At 62.0% G+C, this 18242-nt stretch overlaps 2 protein-coding genes across 2 annotated transcripts; both read right to left on the reverse strand.

Moving 5' to 3' along the window:
* Window positions 1-865: 865 nt before the first annotated feature.
* On the reverse strand, window positions 866-9887 carry Nat8l (N-acetyltransferase 8 like). Its single transcript, XM_020177301.2, has 3 exons — window positions 9457-9887; window positions 8058-8222; window positions 866-5839 (listed from the first exon to the last, which is right to left on the reverse strand). Exons 1-3 carry the CDS (start codon window positions 9818-9820, stop codon window positions 5472-5474), a joined length of 897 nt encoding a protein of 298 aa, XP_020032890.2. The 5' UTR covers window positions 9821-9887; the 3' UTR covers window positions 866-5471.
* Window positions 9888-15309: 5422 nt separating this feature from the next.
* Window positions 15310-17008, reverse strand: Nicol1 (NELL2 interacting cell ontogeny regulator 1). Its single transcript, XM_020177302.2, is given in 5 exon segments — window positions 15310-15424; window positions 16221-16309; window positions 16521-16675; window positions 16921-16942; window positions 16945-17008. Coding segments are annotated over 5 exon segments (381 nt in total). The 5' UTR covers window positions 16994-17008; the 3' UTR covers window positions 15310-15358.
* Window positions 17009-18242: the final 1234 nt, after the last annotated feature.

Here is an 18242-nt window from a genome sequence, read left to right on the forward strand (position 1 = left end):
TCTGCATTTTGGGGACACTTAGGTTCCAAGAGTCCCTTGCCAACAAGGCAGTATCCTGTGTGACAGGGCAGGGGCCTGTGTCCACCCCAGTATTCCTGATGCCCCTCCACACCCTGCTTCCTACCCCAGCCCCAAAGCTGCCTGCAGTAATCCATTCCTTCCTCCCACTCCAGTTGTCCTCTCTGCTTTACACACTGGGGCTCCACCTGATCCTGGTTGGCCTGATGCCCACCAACATAGACCCAAATCTTAACACTACCCCTTAAAGGTGCAATGTGGACAGGTGGGCAAGGGCCCAGACCTGTGGTGGAGCCACCCACCTGGGGATTACCGGAACCATTGGGACTAAGAAGAACCTAGGACGGACAAGGAGGCCCAGGATTCAGGAGAAGGACTGAGACCCCAGTGGCACAGATTTCAGGCCCCCAGCGGCCAGGCATATGCAACAGGACCTGGGTAGACTGGGTTCTCCCCAGATAAGTAAGGATGGGGCCAAGCTGTTTGACCTGTGCCAGTCTTGGTGCCAAGAAGCGGGGAGAGAGGAGAGAACCTTCAGGTTGCTGCTCAACAGAGTGCTGGGCCTCACCCCAGCAGCCCAGCTCCTGTCTCTACACTCACCATATTTGGGGAGTCTGCAGAGCTGCAGACTCTTACCCAGCTAGGCCAGCAAGGAGCCTGGGCACCTATTCTGAAGACAGAGGCTTGGAGGCCTGGGCTTGTTGCCTCTGCCCCATGGGGCACTGAGGCCCCACTTCTGCTTCCTGGCTGCCAGCCCTGCTCCAGGGTCTGGCCTAGCCAATGCAGGCAAGAGAGCCTAGGCAGCTGAGAGCCCTACATCTCCATCCCAAAAAGGCACAGAGCCAGGTTCCTTCAACTCTGGTTTTATTGAAAAACAGCAGCATTGGGGGCCGTGCAGGCAGGGGGCACACACCCACTTGGGCCCCCAGCCTGTCTCCTTGGAAACTTGGCTTGTCGCCTAGCCCTAGGGGCTGTTTTGGCACATCCTGGGGTCTTGGGACACCCCCACCCCCATCGTGGGCTCACAGTACAGCTTCAGGAATAAACTACAATAGTGAGACCTGCCACCATGATGCACCCTCCACACGTGGGCCAAACCCAGTCAGCATCCTGTTTGAGGGACCTCCAGCTCCCCTAACCTGTCCTCAGTGGAGAGAGATGGACAGAGAGGGCAAGGACTGGCAGAGGCTTGCTCAGCCTGGCAGGGCTATGCTACATTCACATCGAGTAGGGGCCCAGGTAAGGAGAGACGGGCACAGCGAGGGGCAACCACAGGACCCTGCTTCTCACCACAAAGTGCCTCCTGTGCAGGAGGCGCTTCCCACCAGTTCCCTCCCACAGTCACATATGTGTACACACACACACGCACACGCACTCATACATATGTGGATATACCCACATACATGCATGCGTACATGGCCTCACGTGGTATACATTGTGGGCACACCTGTATGCATGCTCAGATGCACACATAGACCAACACATCCATGTGCACAAGTGCATTCGTGTTCACACGCACATTTGCTCACATACACATTACATATGTGTGTGCTCACGCAGCTGCACAAATGACTGCACATGCATGCAATTACACACATACTCATGCAAATGCACACACAATACAGGCACACATACACACACAGGTACACCCCTTCTTTAAAATGGCTAATTATTGCTGTTTTAAAAAAAGTACATCCAACACTGGTAAGTTGGGGTCACCCTCCACCCAGGCCCAGCAAGCTCTGCCCACCTTCATGAACACCACCCTGCTGGAGGTGCAAGGATGGCAGTAAAAAGGAGCAGTGTCCCAGGGTCTGCCCACACCAAGCCCAACTTCACCCCAAAACATTGCCCAGAAGCCACCAGTGCAGGACCATGAGCCCAAGGCCAAAACTGACTCATAAAAGCTGCTTCTGAGAGACCAAGAGAGTCAGCAGATAGCCACAGGAGCCAGCAGCAGTGCTCACCAAACAGAGGCAGCAGCCTCTAGGCTGCCCAGGCCAACCCTCTGGCACTGACAGGAAACGGCCCCATGGGTGATGGCTAGGGAGCCACTTTCAGCCCCAAGAAGCCCCACTCAAGGCCCAGAAGCATGTGTCTCCAGGCCTCTGGCCACAGGCACAGCCCCGGAAGCCAGCTCCAGGGAGGTATGGGCTCCTGGCTACAGGGCAGAGTGCCTTCCAGAGGCAAGCCAAGCCCCTGTAACCCAGAGCACTCCCCAGGCACAGGGCAGACAGCCCAGGAAGCTGGCCTCAGGGGAGGTCCCCTGCCCTGTCTCCTCCTCGCTGCCACAGGGCCTTCTAGCCTGAGTCTTCTCCCAGGGCCAGTTGTCTACCCCTCAGCCAAGTTGGCCCCATCCCTCAGCTTCTGTCCAGCCCCAGGGCAATGCTAGCTGGAAGCAAGGCTGGCACAGGGGTGGGGTCAGGATCAGGGAGAAGCCACCATGGTCACCAGAATTCGACCCCTCTACACTCAGGGGCCCACCCCTTTGCCCTTCTTGGGGCCAAAGCACATGTGGCCTCAGCACACCCGCCCTGGCCACACACCCTCAGGGGCTGGCCATCTGCAGAGCCTCATGTCTAAGCAGTGGAGGTGCCAGGACAGTCCAGCACTATACACCAAGTTTGTGCTACAGGCTCATCTACCACTGGCATTCTGGAATACTCCACCTCTGCCTTCCGTCCTCCACACTCCCAAAACAGAGGCTTCCAAACAACCAACATAACTTTAGGAAAACCCAGACCCTGAGCACAGAGCCAGGCCCTAGACTGACCTCCCTGGGCCTTCCCAGGCCAGGAGTGCAGACGCTGGCTATCCAAAGTGGGCAGAGGCCCAAGGTGGGGGGAAGGAGGTGACAGCCAGCAAACTCAGGGGAGCGGCACCAGACACACAACCACGGGGCCCAGAAGGGCCTCCACAGAGGTAGAAGAAACAGAATTTCTACAAACGTATAAAATTCATGTCAGTGCACAAGTGAGGAGCAATGAGCACTCAGGCTCCAGGGATGAGGCACCAGCCTCCAGTCCAGGACAAGAGATCTGCCCCGTGGTCCTGCTGAGCTGTACCCTGGCCTGATGAGGCACCATCCTGGTGCAGCTCAGAACTGCCCTGCCACCCGCTCCTGGCATCCCTACCACTTAAGTCCTGGCAGTCACAGAAAGGTGACAGAACAGTCAAGGGCGCAGCAACTGTCCTTCCACCCACTGGGCTGCATAGCTGGAATTGGGCAGAGGTGCCCATAGGTCAGAAGGGCCCCAGGACCTCCTGAGCCCCCAGGACAGGGGTCTGCCATGAGCTTGTTCCAGTCTAGTATAAAGGAAGCATTGGCAGTCCCAGAGTCCCCAGGCTCCGCCCTGGTCTAGGTAGCTCCAGTGGCCCATCCTACCCCACCCTGGAGATGGTCTCCAAAGGCACAGGATCATAGAAACCCACTGCTGGAGCAGCCTGCCCTCCTCCCCCCAGACCTGACTCCCACTTGGGACCGCCCAGCCTCCTGCTCCAGGCCTCAGACCAACCAGCAGCCCCAAAAGCCCCATGGCAACTAAGACCAGCCCCGAGTGGAGACCAAACCAAACAAAAAGGAAAAAGGCACGACTGTTTGTTTTCCATTTTGCTAAAACACTTTACGTCTGTCTGAATAATCCAGATTAACAAAATCTGAGAGCTGCAAGAAAATAGGGTGCCAATTTCTGTACAGTCTACAAAACTCCCATCCCCGAGCAGGGACCGGGCGCCACCAGGGAGGAATGTACAGGGGGAGAGCGGGGTCTGTACAGTGCTCTGCAAGTGCCTCAATTGCTAACAGGACAAAAGGCCCCTTGGGAGGCTGGGCTTGTTCCGCCAATCCATTTCTGAAGTGCCTTTTTAAGAACATGCCTTGGTGCCAGGGACCCAGCTCCACAGTCCACCCTGCCTGCCACTCCTCTCTTCCCCTCAAGCCCCACACAAAGAGGTTGGGCCTTATGTCCCTCCTGACACCAAAGCCAGTTTCAAGCTCAGCTGGCCACATGAGCACTGCCAGCCACTGCCTTCCTCTCCCTGTCCCAACCCACCCCTTTCTCAGGCCAGTCCCCAAGTCCAACTCTCAAGAGAGGCCAGGAGCACAGCCAGCCCTGAGCTAAGCAGGCCACACAGGGATGGCCCACTGCTCGTTCCTGCTCCCGGCTCCTCCTGAGGGTCTGGGACACACCAGTCCCCTCAACTGTGCACACTGGGGCCGGAAGGGGCCTCACAACCAGTTATGAGCTTCGGGGGAGAAATTAAATCAGGGTCTCCTTCCAGATTTCAAACTGAAACCCTCCACCCACCCGGCCACCCACCCCCATCCAACGGGGCCAGAGACAGCGCTAGCACCACACGGGTGTGTGTGTGAAGGTTCAAACTACCGTTTTGTCCCAAGAATTAAAGTCATGCAGAGTGCTATTCTGTCTAAGTAACTTATTAGAAAATGGGTCAGTTTCAGGCTGGGAGAAGCTGTGACTGCACGCGTTGCGGCAGCAGCCTGGGCTAGCAAGATTCAAGGGCGGACCCCAACAAACAGCAAGGGAGAGGCAGGAGGGCCTCGAGGCAGCTGAGAAGGGGCCACCTGATCTAGCAGGAGCTGAAGAGAGGTGTCACCCCATGGCCCCACCACCTGGTGCAGTGGGTTGCTATGGGAACCACACCTGGGTGATGCGCCATGTCAGGTGGCTCAAGTCCACCAAGCCTGGGCAGGGGGGTGCAAGGGCCAAAGGAGAGAAAAGTAAGATGATAGGAAAGCAAAGCAGAAGTGGACGGAGCCCGGGCTCAGGGGCAGTTCAGGCCCCGCCAGAGAGCAGGCAAGGTGGGAGCAGAGCAGGCCTTCCAGAGGTGAGCTCAGGCCACAGAGGGGTGCTCACCAGCCTCGGTCCCAGGGACCAGTCTGGGCAGGGCAGCAGGACGGGGCTGTGGCATGCTGCATGCTGCGGCCAGGCCATGTCCTCAGCATGCACAGAGTTAAGCGGGGCCTGTGGCCAGCACAGCCTCCCAAGGGGCAGTGACCGGCCAGCCCAGCAGGCCACACTTCCAGGGACTGATGGCTGAGCCATAACCTGGCTGGGGGCCGGCAGTCTGCTCCGTGGGAGGCTTTGTTGCAGAGGTTCTGTGCTTGGTGGGCAAGGCTAGGCCTCCTCCAATGGAGGCAGGCTGGGCAGCTTGGTGGACAGTCTAGGTGGTCCACGATGCCGCTCTTCAAGGCATGGCGAGCCACCCCAACAGGCCAGGAAGAATAAGGGACCGTGGCTGTGGGCAGCCCACCCCACCAGTGGGCAGCCCCACGCTCCCCTCAGGACCAGCCAGATAACCGCGAAGATGTTGAAAAAGGAAAACCCAACACGAACGCCAAGGTGAGCGTCTGAAAGCAGGGCCACGCCGGGCGGTGGGCAGGTGGGCACAGGCAGACGGGGGCAGATGGGGTGGCGGGCGGGTGGTGGCAGTCACTCCTCGCGCAGCTGCAGGCGGTAGCGGTGGTAGCGGACCTGGAAGAAGAGGCGCTCGGCCAGCGAGAGGGTCATGCCAGGAAGCACATAGTGGTCACTCGCACCCATGTGTCTGAAGCCCAGTGACTCGTAGAGCTTGTGGGCAGCCACCTTGACGGCGGTGGTGCCTAACACCACTGCAGAGAAGTTGTGCACCACGGCGAACTCCAGCACCTTCCGGCCCAGCGCCTTGGCGATGCCCTTGCCGCGGAAGCGCGAGTCCACAGACATGCGCAGCAGCTCCACCGTGTTGTCCTCCTCGTGGGCCCTCGCGGCCACAATGCCCACCACGTTGCCATCCAGCACAGCCACCCAGAAGCAGGAGCCTGCAGGGAACAGGACGGTCATGGGCATTTGGCAAGGAGACGTCACGGCTGCCCACTACAGCTGGACACCAAGCTGAGCATCACCAGCCCCCATGGCCCAGCTCCCAGCTCGTCTGGACCCCTGGACCCCAGGCCACGATTCAAGACGGCAGTAAGCTGCCTCTTCCAGAGAGCACAGCAGCTTCAGCCCGGCCCAACCTACCTGATCCTGTGTCACAGCCTAGGCACGTTCAGTCCCCAAGACTGGGCTGTCCTGGCCAGGGAAGTAGTAGAAGGCTCAAGTCCCTCTCCTGGGACCTGTAGCCAGGCAGACCCATGTCCCTGACCAAACAACTGAAAGGCCACAGGCAACTACACACAGCCAAGGCCTCAAGTGCAGCTGACCCGTGCTCGTTCCCAGACCCCAGGCTGCCCCACCCCTCCATGGGATCCTTGCATGGGGTTTGACAGGGGGCCTATGAGGACATTTCATAAATCCCGGTGGGGGACCAGGGGTGCTCACAGGCACCCTCAAGATCCACTAACCCAGGCTCTCTTGGGCAGTGAGCCCAGTGGCCAGGTCAGCCAGCCTCACCCACATCACAGCCAATCCCAGCCTGTGCCAGCAGGAAGGGAACAGGGGAGAGGGGACAGGCTGAGAAGGGGACAGGGAGGCCTGCAGGGTAAGGCCATAGGCAAAACCTGGCTATCTCTGCTGGCCAAAGGCAAAGGGGACACCCAGAGACCTCTCTGAAGGAGGACAGGGGCTGGCCAGACAGGAAAGGGCCTGCTCCAAGGACCCCAGTCTGCCACGCCTGCGCTGATGGCACTTAGCCCCCAGGCCCACTCATACCAGCCTGCCTCCAGGGCCAAACTCCCTCACCTCTACCTCACTTCAATCCAGGAGCCTACCCTGGGCCCACAGCCTGCCAGCTCTGTGAAGGGGACCTTGCCATCTCCCTCAGGTGGCTGAGGGAGCACTGGAGAGCCTCAGCTGCCCATGTCCACCAGCAGAAAGGACAAAGTGCTGCCAACCCATGGTCATGTAGTGGTTTCCTCCAAACTCTGTGCCCATAAGGCCCCCCTCACCCCAGAGCCTCTGTAACTCTCCCACCTCTGTTAACCTCCCCACTGTCCACCCACACAGGCCACACCAGACGTCAAGACAGTCCCCAGCTCTGACTGGCCTTGGGCACACCTCACCCCACTCCAGGCCTCAGTTTCTCCATTTGTATGAGCAGCTCCCATAAATCCACACGGCCCCATTGGCTTTTGTGCAGCCTTTGCCTTGTGGGGTCTTCCTGCAGATGTTCCAGGAGGGCAAGCAAGGAACACTACCCCCACACCCCTGGACACGCAGCAGACCAGAGAGGGCAGGGCCACCAGAGACATCCAGCCATGCCTGCACTTGTACCAGAGTCCCCTTCTGCTCCACAGCAGTAAAGCAGGAGGCTGCGTGGATACTGCACTTGGGTTTGGGAGGGCAGGGTCAAGGAGAAGGGCAGGCACCCAGACCAGCTGGCTTGGGGAGTGGGACCCAGGACAGGGCAGTTGGGCCAAGCCAGCAACAAGCACAGCTGGCAGTGCCACAGAGGCTGTCCCTCCCAGCTCTGGCTGTCACCCCCATCATCAGTCCATAGACTTTCCAGATCCTGGGAGACCTTTCTGTCACAAAGAGCCAGGACTCCTCCATCCTCTGGCACCCAGAATCCAGCCTGCCTTGGAGCCAGCCCAGAAGCAGACAACGGTCCCCAACCCCTCCAGACCAGGATCCCAAGCCTTTCCTCTACAGGTGACCATGTGGTTCATTCAATGCTCAGAGACCGGGCCAGAAGTAGAGAGCAAGGAAAAGGGCAGGACCCCTGCCCCGGTTTTCTGCTCCTTGGGCTCTCCTGTCCCCTGCCTCCTTCACCCAGGACCCCAGCACTCTAGGCCAGCAAAGTATGACAGCCAGCATCTTGTCCCCTGCCTAGCATGTACTAGGAAAAGGTGACCAATAGTGTGAGCGGAGAGCCAGGTGACCCTGGTCCAGAGCCACCCCAGGCAACCTAGGGGGGCCCAGCTTTGTCCCCCCCAAGCCCACTGACACCCTTACCCTTGGCCAAAGGTCTCAGTCACTGGAAAGGTTTAGGTCATCAGGATCTTCCCAGTCCAAGCCCACCTGTGCCAGACCCTGGCACAAGGGTGGCGGAGGGACACAGAACAGAGCGAAGAAGGGTGGGAGAATCCCATGACTCACCAGGTGGCTTCATGTAGTACTGCTCAATGTCGGCCATGTCTGTGTGCAGAGCACACTCCAGGTACGCCAGGATCACCTTGCGACTGTAGTAATAACGCAGGGCGAGCAGCCCAACCGGCATCAGGCACGTCAGCAGCAGCGAGCGGGTCACAGCAAAGCAGAGTACTGCAGGCAAGTGACACAGGTGAGCTGCCAGGGGCAGGACCGGGTACCAGCACCCAGCCAGGCAAGACAGATCCAGGCCCACACCACCAGGACCCCGGCCACCCTGGTAAGTCAGTGCTTAGGGACACACATGACGGCGAGGCTGTTTTCTCTCTGTGGAGGAAGAGGTCCTTCCAGTGTCCCTTTCTGAGCTTCCCTGTTTTCAAACTTTCTGTCATCAAGACTTGCAATCTTCATAACCCCAAACAAATGGCAAGAACACAGCCTCAGGTGGTCTGCCAGTGGCCACAGCCCTCCTGGTCCCCAGCTGCCTAGCAGGCTCTGCTCACACCCTTGGCCCACTCCTACCGCAAAGCCAAAGTGCTGCAAAGAGCCCACCAGAGAGGCTGGACAGCACCAGGGAGCTGTCCCACAGCTGGAGAGCGGGGAGGAGCCAGGCCAGAGCCCTCTCTGACTCAGCTGGCCTCCGGCCTGTGAGGACCGAGACGGCAGAGAAACCCACGCTACTTCCAGCCTCATTTTGGCTGCAGAAAAGGCAGAGGCACAAGAGCGAAAGTCGCCCCACTGTGTGACGTTGCAACAGTCCCGTCAAGCGTCCCTGTACAATGCGGGAACAACTCTACCTGACGAGCTCCACAGTGTGGGGCCGTCCTGCCCGGTGGCCTGGGCGCACAGCCTCCCCGGCACCCGCGGAACTGGCTGTCTTCCCCTCATAAATTAGCACTGTAGCCACCGAAGCAGCCTCCCCCGCCCGCGGATTATATATAGTTACCGCGCCAGGCGCGGGGCCGCAGCAGCGGCGCTACCTGCCCCGTCACGCCGCCCCCACCCGGGATGCCCAGGAGGGGACCCGCGAGGCGACGGGGAGGACAGGCGACCGGGACGCAGGGGGGGACCCAGTCCTTCCTGGCCCGCGGCCTGTACCCTCGGCCCGCACTGGTTCCCACGCCCGGGCCAGACGCCTTTTGGCCGGGAGCCCGGGCCGCCCCGCTGCGGAGCCACCGTGGCCCGGTCGCCCCAAAAGGCGGGCGCGTGCGGGGTGCGGGCTGGCGTCTTCCTTCCCGGCCGCTCCCGGGCAGGGGCTGGAGCGCAGCCTCGGCCCAAGCCTCCGCCCGGACTCCGAGGTGGGGGGTCTGCACCGGGACCGGGGAGACAGGGAGGGAGGGGCCCGCGGGGCTCGCTCGGGCCCGGCCCCGCCGCCCCGCGGATCCCCGAGCCCCCGCCGCGCACTGACCGGCCAGCAGGGCGTAGAGCAGCTGTGTGCGCGGGTGCTGCCGCAGGCCGCGGAAGGCCGTGTTGGGGATGCGCTCCAAGATGCCGTCGTAGAAGATGCGGCGCGCCGCCTCCTGCTCGGCTGCGCGGAACTCGCGGATGCACACGCCGCGCCCCCCGGGCGGCCCCGCGCCCCCCGCGCCGCCGAGAGGCTGGGGACCCGGCGCGGGCGGTGGCGCGGCGGCCGGCCCCGGTGCGGCGGGCAGCGGGGGCCACATGGCGCCGGCGGCGAGCAACGCGTCCTTCTTGGCCCCCGGCAGCGCCTCATGGTCCTCCGCGGCCACGATCTTCGTCTCGCAGACCATGTCGGGAGGCCCACAATGCATGCACCCGGCCGGGCGGCGCAGCGCGGGGACGCGGGCCGGCGGCAGCGGGCACAGCCCGGGCCCAGGGCAAGGGCGCGGCGCCCTCGGACCCGCGGCGGCAGTGGCGGCGGCGGCGGCGGCGGCGGCGGCGGCGGCGGCGGCGGCGGCAGCTCAGGGGCGCGGGGCGGAGGCGGCGGGCGGCCGGGGCGCGCGCAGGGAGCTGCGCCGCATTTTGGAGAAGTATTTATAATGCAGCGGCGCCGGTGCAGTCGCGGCGTCCGGGGTCCCGCAGGGTCCTAGCGTCCACTGCATTGGCTGCCGAGGGTCACCATGTGATCTCGAGGGTGGGAGCAGACGCCGCCTCCGCGCCCGCCCGATGGCACACTTGGGCACAGCGCGGCAGGCGGCCCGCGCAGGGGTGGAAAGGGCGCGACGGACCAGCCGGGACACGCGCGACGCCCGGGGCTGCAGGCCGAGGCGGGGGGTTCCAGGTCCCCCCCCACGGAGGGGCGCTCCGGGGGCTCCGGGCCCGCCCGGCCGGGAGCGCGTGATGAACGCCTCCCACCCCGCCCCCTGAGCGCCCGCAAAGCCGTCGCTCAGCGCGGGCCGCCGTGCCTGCAGCGCCGCGTCCTCCTCCTCTGCGGCGGCTGGGCGCAGTCACGGAAGCGTCTCCATCTCCCGCCCCTTTGTCTGAACGCGGCGCCCGGCAGAGGCCCTGGGCAGGGGCGCAGCGCTCCCCCGGCCGGCGTCCCCGGGAACCCGCGGCCCGGGCCGCACCGGCTGGAGGAGTGGGGACGCGGTCCGAGCGCGGTGAGAGGCCCACGCCGCCCTCAGCCCTGCGCGTCCCGGCGCAGTGCAGCACCCTCCTCCCCCCCGAAACTCCGACACCCGATTCCCGCAGCGGGCGCGGTGGGTGCAGGGCCCGCAGGACCGCTCCCGGCCCGGCCCCCGCCCTCTGCGGCCCGCGCATGCGCCGCGTGGCCTCGGTGCAGGTGCAGTGGGGACCGCGTCCTCAGGGTCCTGCAGACGCAGTAGGCTGGAGCCGGGGTACCATTATTTCGGTGAGGGTACAGGTAGTTGCGGACCCCATGCTCACCACTTTTCTATCTTAGCCCCCTCCCCCTGCAGCCCAGCGCCCCTTCCTCGCCCCACCCTGAAGGGCAACATCAAACCGAGTCTGTCTTGGGCCCTGGAGTTGGGGCCAGCGGGGCGGCTAAGGCTGGGAGGGACCAGGGATACGGGTGGGATGTGGGAGTGTGGTGTGGAGAGAGGGGGGCTAACTAGTCCACAGCCAGGAGCCGCCAGTGCAAGCCTGGGGGTGCAGCTGGGAAGGCCCCCCCCTGCATGTTTCCAAAACGCAGGGACATGTCTGGGGCTCCGCTGTGACTTTCCAGGACAGTGAAGCAGAATCACAGGAAATCTCAAAGGGACTCACTGATCCATTCAACAGCTCCTCCACAAGGCCTGAGCCAGTGGCTGCTCCGAATGTCCTGAACAGTGGGCCAGCGTGCGGGGATCCAGACAGTGAAGATTGAGCACTAGGGACACATCGGGGAGAGGTCTTAGGGGTCAGGCACCAGGATGGAAGTGTGACTGGGTATTGGGAAACAATTTGTCATGCTCCTAGTGGCGTCCAGGAAAGGAGAGAGGCCAAGTCTACTCTCCAGGAGCTCCCGATGAGGGTCTGACTCCGGACTCCAGGCTCTGGACACGAGGGGCCCTGAAGTCTTAGATAACCTTAGAGCAAAGCGGTCCAGACCTTCCAGGGCCACAACCCCACTTCACCCCCATATCTTAAGCCCGAGGAGTTCCCTTCTGTGCTCCTCACCGCCAGGCCCAAAGACCTGAGCAGAAACGTGACCTTGGTGGGCCATTCATCAGTGCCCCAAGTCTCCTGTAACCCTTGTGACCCCCGTGGCTATGATGCAGGCCTGTACCATAGCCCACTGGAACGCACCAGAGCCGTTTAGGAGTGCGGAGGGGCCAGGGCTGGACCCCAGTACAGCCACCAGTAAGGGCTTGGAGACTAAGCCTTCTGAAAAGGGTTGAAGTTACGCAGAAAAAAGGGACGATCCTAGGCCCCGCGGCCTCAGTTTCCTCCTCCATGACGTGGGGCGCCCTTTGCCAGAGCCCCTCAGGTCAGCCCTGGACGGTGTTAGAATCCAATCTACGGCCAGGAAAACCCGGGCAGAAACCCACCCAGACTGCCGGTGCTCCCAGTGCCATCGCTTCCCAGAGGCCCCGCCCACCCCGCTGTTCCCACCCCCACCCCACTGGACTCACCTTGACTGCTTGGAGCCCGGAGCAACTGCAGCCCCCTCGCCACTCCCAGCTCCAAGCGGTGGGCAGAAACCACTACCTGGCCCCATCACTTGGCCCCTCTCGTGCTGGGAGATGACAAAAACGGACCATCCTCCCTCCACCCTCGGGGAGTCCTGCCAGTCACACTTCACCAGGATCTATGGGGTGGAACAGCCCTGCGCTGGAGATGGAGGGGAACAGCAGGCACGCAGCGCCGCTGCGAGGACCTGCGACCAAGGGAGTCCTAGGAGTGGCCACCAGGAGGAACGAGGTTGGAGGAGGGGGGAGATGCGGGGACTAGAGAAAACCCAGAGATCTTTTAGAAAGTAGAACCCAAAGGCCAGGAAACTCAAAAAACAGAAAAGAAAAACAACCCAGAAGACCCAAAGCGTCACTACCTGGATGTCTCAACAAACCGAAAACAAGCTAGTTTCCCAAAGTCGGAGGAGGCAGACTCGACATTACACCTGCCCGTGAGTGTAAAAGGGGCTCAAAGCCTATTCCGTAGATCTGCCCTCCCCAGAAAGACCCGTCCCCCCCCAGAGCTTCCAGAACGAGAAGGGATGGGGCTCCTGCAGGCACATGACGCACTGCTCTGTAAGTCCACAACCCACCACCATCCCTCCCTTCAACCTTCAAAGCCCCTGCCCCTGCTGGCCCTGACAAGATCAGCATGTCACCCTTCTTGGGTCAGAACATAGGGTACAGAAATAGGCTAGTAACAAAAAGATCAACAGTTGTACCTTAGGGACAAACCTACAAAGACACTTCTGTAAGTGTTGAAGAGAGGCAAGTCCTGGATGCCAAGTGAGTAACTCCATGGAGAAGGGACAACACAGATTGTGCAGAAGTCCTGAGGTGGGAGGGGCTACACTGTGACTTGAATGTGCCAGCAGAAGATATTTGCAGACAGACAGACTCCAAGTTGTCTTCCAGCACACCGTTCTACCAGGCTAAACACACACAGTGGGGAGAGGACATGGGATTGTGGAAAAGGGCGGCACCAGGGCAGGGGAAGAATCACAGAATGGTCAGCAGCAGGACAGCCAGCTGGCCAGAGCAGGCTGTAAGGACCCAGTGGACATATGGGGAGGGAGGGACACTGTGACTTCGCGATGGCTTGACGTTGGACAATAAGGATGAAATGAGGAAAGTCAGGCAAACACCCAGTCCAGGAAAATGACGGGTGTCCCAGAGAGAATGCATTCCCAGTTCAGGTCAATGCTTGGCCATGCTGTGAATTACATACAGTCCTGTGCTGAATCAGTCTACGACAAGCAGGAAGGTGTGCCACGGCTCTAGGAATGCCACTGGCTTTGACCCTATGTAAGGCTAAACTCCTTGAAGATATCTATGCTAGCTCCCTCCATTTCTGCTCCTCCCAGGAGACCCAAGTCAGGTCTTCCCCCTTCTTTGATAGACCCTGTCTTTGGTCGACATCACCAGTGGCCAGAGTTGCCAGATCTGGTGTTTGGATATTTGCTTAATAGCAGCATGTGACACACTGACCCTCCCTTCTGCCCAGAGTCCTTGCCTCAGCTCTCCTCCTGCCTTATGGCTGCCCCATCTCCTCTGGGGCCACTCCTCTCACCTACCTGGCCCATCTCTCCTGTCTACACTTCGGGCACCGGGATCTCAGCCAGTGTACCTGTCCAACCCTTCTCTCTCCTGCCTTGTCCAGGTGTAGTCTAGTGGCCTGGACCTAGATGACCTGTCCTCACTTCCTCCTCCCAGCTCCCCACAAATCCTGCTGGCTCTACTTTCTAACACACCTGGAGTCCCTCTACTGTTGCCACCTGCCATCCTCCTTCAGCTCCTATATGTGAGGTCACTTCAAAGGCCCCTTCTGTCCTTGCAGTGTCCATTTTCCACCAGCAGCCAGAGGCCCTGTTTAAAAAGACCTCACATCTGCTTCTGCAAAGCTATCGAGGCTCCAAGGTGAGTCCCCCTCCACTCCTCCCTCCTGACTGCTTCCCCCAGCTCCCTTCAGCACCTCCTGGGGAGACAGAAACAACCCCACTGGCCTCCAGGCCCCTCCACCCAAGTTCCTGGCTGATATCCCTATTTCGTCCCACAGGGAATCTCCCCAAGAGAATTCTTCACTGTGGTCTCTCGGCTTTCCCTGTCTTTTAGTAACAGGCGGGTTTGTACCAGAGCTGATGGCTGCTGATAAATCACAGGACACTCAGGTTTCAACTTTGTATAAACAATGGATGAATTTTAGTTTAAGAACATCCTAAATATTGCATGGGACAGACTTATTCTAAAAACATATTCATTGTCCTTGTTTTGCATTTGCTAAATCTGGCAACCCACACCTAGAACAAGGCTACATTCCCAGCCTCCCTTGCTGCTAGGAATGGTCATGTGACTGAGGACAACCACTGGGACGTGAGCCTGCCTCCACCTTCTTTAGGTGCTACAGAGCCTAGGAGAGGAAGCTGGCCCTGGCACACACCGATTGTGCCCAGGCTCGATGGCCCGTGGAGGTGAGACAAGCAGCGAAGTGAAGCCTGGAGTGGCAGGTGTCCCATCTGGGATTGGGAGCAGTCACTTCAGTCTCAGAGCCATATCATCTGTTAACATGCCTGCTTTAACTTCACTTCCAAGAACGCTTAGGTAACAAACAAAGAGAGAAGCTGTCACTGCTTCACCTGGAGGCCACCTACTGGGTGCTGAGCATGCAGGTGTACAGATGTGAGTTGACCCCTACCACCCACCCAGGAGTCCGTGGTGCCCAAGGGCCAAATTCAGGGCCACAGATGAGAGCAGTAGGCAGGGCTGAGGCAGTGGGGAGCCCACCCAGCCCCCCCTCTCAGCCCACTCACCCAACTGCCTGATCCCCACGCTCTTTCAGCAGTCCCAGGCTGGGGTCTGCCAACTCAGCCTTCAGGGAACTGTCCCCACTCCCTGCAGAGAAGCCTTGGGGGACTCAGTTCTGGGGATAAGGCCAAGTTCTATGCTCCCCTAACCTCCAAACAAGGGCAGGCAGGCCAGAGGCAGGTCCCCTGCAGCAGACACACTGTGGCACCCAGTGCCTGTGGGTCCACATATGTGGCGTGCCCACCTCTCAGCCTTGGTGTTGTGAGATAGATGCCAAGCTTCTCCCCTGAAACAGCTGGGGGGACCAAGAGCCAGAGAGGGATCCAACCAAGGGCTCCTGGGGATGACCAGGGGCTAGGTGCCCAGAGCAGGGAGACAGGACACAGTTGTGCTGGCAGATGTTTATTGACAGGGAACAGCACTGGCCAAGGGTCTTCAGCGCCCAGCAGGCCAGCAGGCACACAGGGCCCGGCGCTCAGCCTGCAGCAGTAGGGTCTCCGTCTGCAAAGCAACCCACAACCATGAGCATAGCCCCCACTAGCCACTTCTTGGGGTGTCCAGACAGTTTCTCAACCCCATCCAGTGCAGTGTCCTGGGACTGTCAGGCTGCCTGGCTGGCGCTTCCACTGGCCTAGTGCCTCAGCATCTTCCCTATGGAGCAGCTCCTGCTCAGGCCCACACCCACCCAGGCCACCAATCCCTGCCCTCTTTCAGCTCACTCCCCACATCTCAGGGCTCCTGTGCCTCTCCACCCACAGCAGTTCCCCAGGGAGCCTGGGCTGCTCTTCCTAGGGGGTCCCTTCCTCCCATTTCCAGGGATTCTCCCTCTCCATGAAACAGAGACTACTGTCCCCAGTGACACTCCCTGGCCCTAGGACCAAGGGATCCCTGTTCATCTGACTTGGAGACCAGCCCAGAAGCTTACTGTCACATCCATTCCCCCCAGACCGCCCTGCCCAAACTAATGTCCCAATCCTCAGACTCCAGCCACCCTCTTCTTTCCTGCCTCAGTTTCCTGTCAGTCCCCTGATCCCCAACCTGGGGATCCTGAATTGGAGCTGCCCATCCCTGGAGGACCAAGTCAGCTACAGCAGGTCACTGGACAAACTGCCTGTGAAGCCTTGGTGGGGGCTAGACCTACTGCACTGGGGGTGGGAGGATGCCCATAGGTGAGACGCCCCCTTCCCTCGCCACCCACCCCTCCGCCATGGACTGCGGTGCAGGACCTCGGATCCTGGCTCCACATCCTGCTCGCCCTGAAGCGACCCGCAGGACTCCCCGCGCCGTGGACACTCACCCGCGCGTCCAGGCTGTAGGCCGTCTTCCGCAGATCCTGCAGGGCGCGCTGCATGAACTCGAACGCGTGGCAGTCCACGCACGGACGGCCTGCGGGGAGGCAGGTCAGCGTCAGCTCCTCGGCCTCCCTGCGCCCCAGCCGGGTCCCTTTCGAGCGCTAGCAAGGTCCCCAAAACCCACCCTCCGTTTCCCACCCGAGGAGCGGCCGCTCCCAGGAACAAAGGCGAGGCAAGGCGGCCCTCCTCGCACGCGCCCCGGGCTCCGAGACCCGCCCAGCCCCGGCCCTCCCGCGGGCACCTACTCTGCGCGGGGACGATGCTCCCGGCGGCGGGCTCAGCGCGGGCGCCCAGCAGCGCCAGGCTCAGCAGAAACAGCAGCAGCAGCAGCGGCGGCGGCGACAGCAGGGACCGGCAGGCGGGCGGGGGGGCCATGGCCGAGGAGGGAGCCCGGGCCGCCCTGCAGCGAGCGAGGGGTCAGCTGCGGTACCTCACCCGGCCCGCGTCCGCCCGGCCCTTCCCACCTCCGGAGCCGGGAACCTCGGCCCACCCCTCCTGCGGCCCCAGCCCCGGATCCCAGGAACCCGGTGCGCGCCCCCGCCCCACCCACCTCCCGGGCGCCCCAAACCTCCGCACCCCCGGGCCTGCTACCGCAGCCCGCGCCCGGGGCCTCGAGAACCGCCCCCCGCCCCACCCCGTCCTCACCGCGGTTCAGGGACCCGCGACTGGCAGCGCGGGCGACACGGAAAGACGCGCCGCGTCCGACGCGGGCGCGCATGCGCTCCGACCCGACCCCGCCCGGGGGCCCCCGACGTCGTCGTCATGGAAACCCGGGAACCGCGCGCGCCACGGGTGTGCGGGTCCGCTGCTGCTGCAGGGCTCAGTGCGCCCTGCTCTGCGCGACAGCCGGGTGGTGACAGAAGCCACTTCGGTCGCTGCGCCTGTCCAGCCTGCAAAGCGCTCCTCGGCGGGACAAAGCCGAGAAAGCGCAGCTGGGGGTCCGTCCCGGGGGTCCCGGCGCTCGCAAGGGGCTGGGGGAGGAGGATGCAAACGCACCGCTCAGCGCCGGCTCGCCGGGTCCAGGCTGGGGTCCGGCCGCCCGTGGGCGGGGGGTATCCACCGTGTGCGGGTCCCGCCTGGCCATCCTCGCCCCGACGCTCGGGAGTCAGCGGGCAGCCCACGGCCTGCGCGGTCCCTCCGGCCCGCCGCTCCGAGGCTCTTCTCTCCGCGCCCCCGCGAGGGGACATCTGCCTCCCTCCCCTCTCCCCGTTCCCCGCAGAGCCTGGAGGTCTGGCCACGCCTCCCCGCTGTGGGCCGATTTCTCCCCAGTGAACTCTCGGGGTTCCTCGTCGTAAAGAACCTCGTGTCGCCTGTGGCCGCCGAGGAGAGCGACCTCTCCGGGGCCCACGCGTGCGGGGGCCCCCTTCCGTCTGGGAAGGATGGACCGTGCCCGACACCCGGACACGACCCCCGCAGAGCGCCCCAGACCCACCGCATGCGGAGTGGCCCTGGAGCACGAGCCCCGGCGTCCCCTCCGCACCTACCGGCCTCGGTCCCGACGCTGCCCCCGTGCGCACCCCAGCTAATCCCGCGGCCCGAGTGTCCTGATGGCCAAGGGTGTTGTGAGCCCGAATTCCCAACCGTGGATAGCTACCTTCAGCAAACAGGGCTTTCCTACCAGAACCGCACAAATTTTAATAATAATGTAAAATAACGCCTCTTCTTTTAAAGGAAAGGCCGGCGGACGCCAGGCTCGCCCACCCGGTCGCGCTTGGCCAGAACGCAGGCAGGACGCAGGCGGCCGCGCCGTTTCCCGGACCCGGGGTGCCGGGGCTTCCGCGCTGCTTCCTCCTGAGCCGCGGGTCACGCGGTCACGGCCACCCGGCCAGGGATCAGGAGAGAGACTCAAGGGCGCCACCCTGCGCAGACCCCACGCTGCCTGCAGCTTGTGACGTGACCGCACCACCGCGCATAGCCGCATCCGCGCGGAGGGCAACTTGCCGCCCGCAAATGCGAGGCTCAGGGTA

Source organism: Castor canadensis, chromosome 9, assembly GCF_047511655.1.
Source record: "Castor canadensis chromosome 9, mCasCan1.hap1v2, whole genome shotgun sequence".
In the NCBI taxonomy this organism is placed as follows: Eukaryota; Metazoa; Chordata; class Mammalia; order Rodentia; family Castoridae; genus Castor; species Castor canadensis.

Bases quoted from the DNA above. Each gene is read 5' to 3' on its own strand.
- Nat8l (XM_020177301.2), bottom strand. From the start codon at position 9,820: ATGCATTGTGGGCCTCCCGACATGGTCTGCGAGACGAAGATCGTGGCC. The intron at 8,223-9,456 runs GTCAGTGCGCGG...ACTTGCCTGCAG, and splicing joins GCTCTACGCCCTGCTGGCCG to TACTCTGCTTTGCTGTGACC. The intron at 5,840-8,057 runs GTGAGTCATGGG...TGTTCCCTGCAG, and splicing joins GTACTACATGAAGCCACCTG to GCTCCTGCTTCTGGGTGGCT.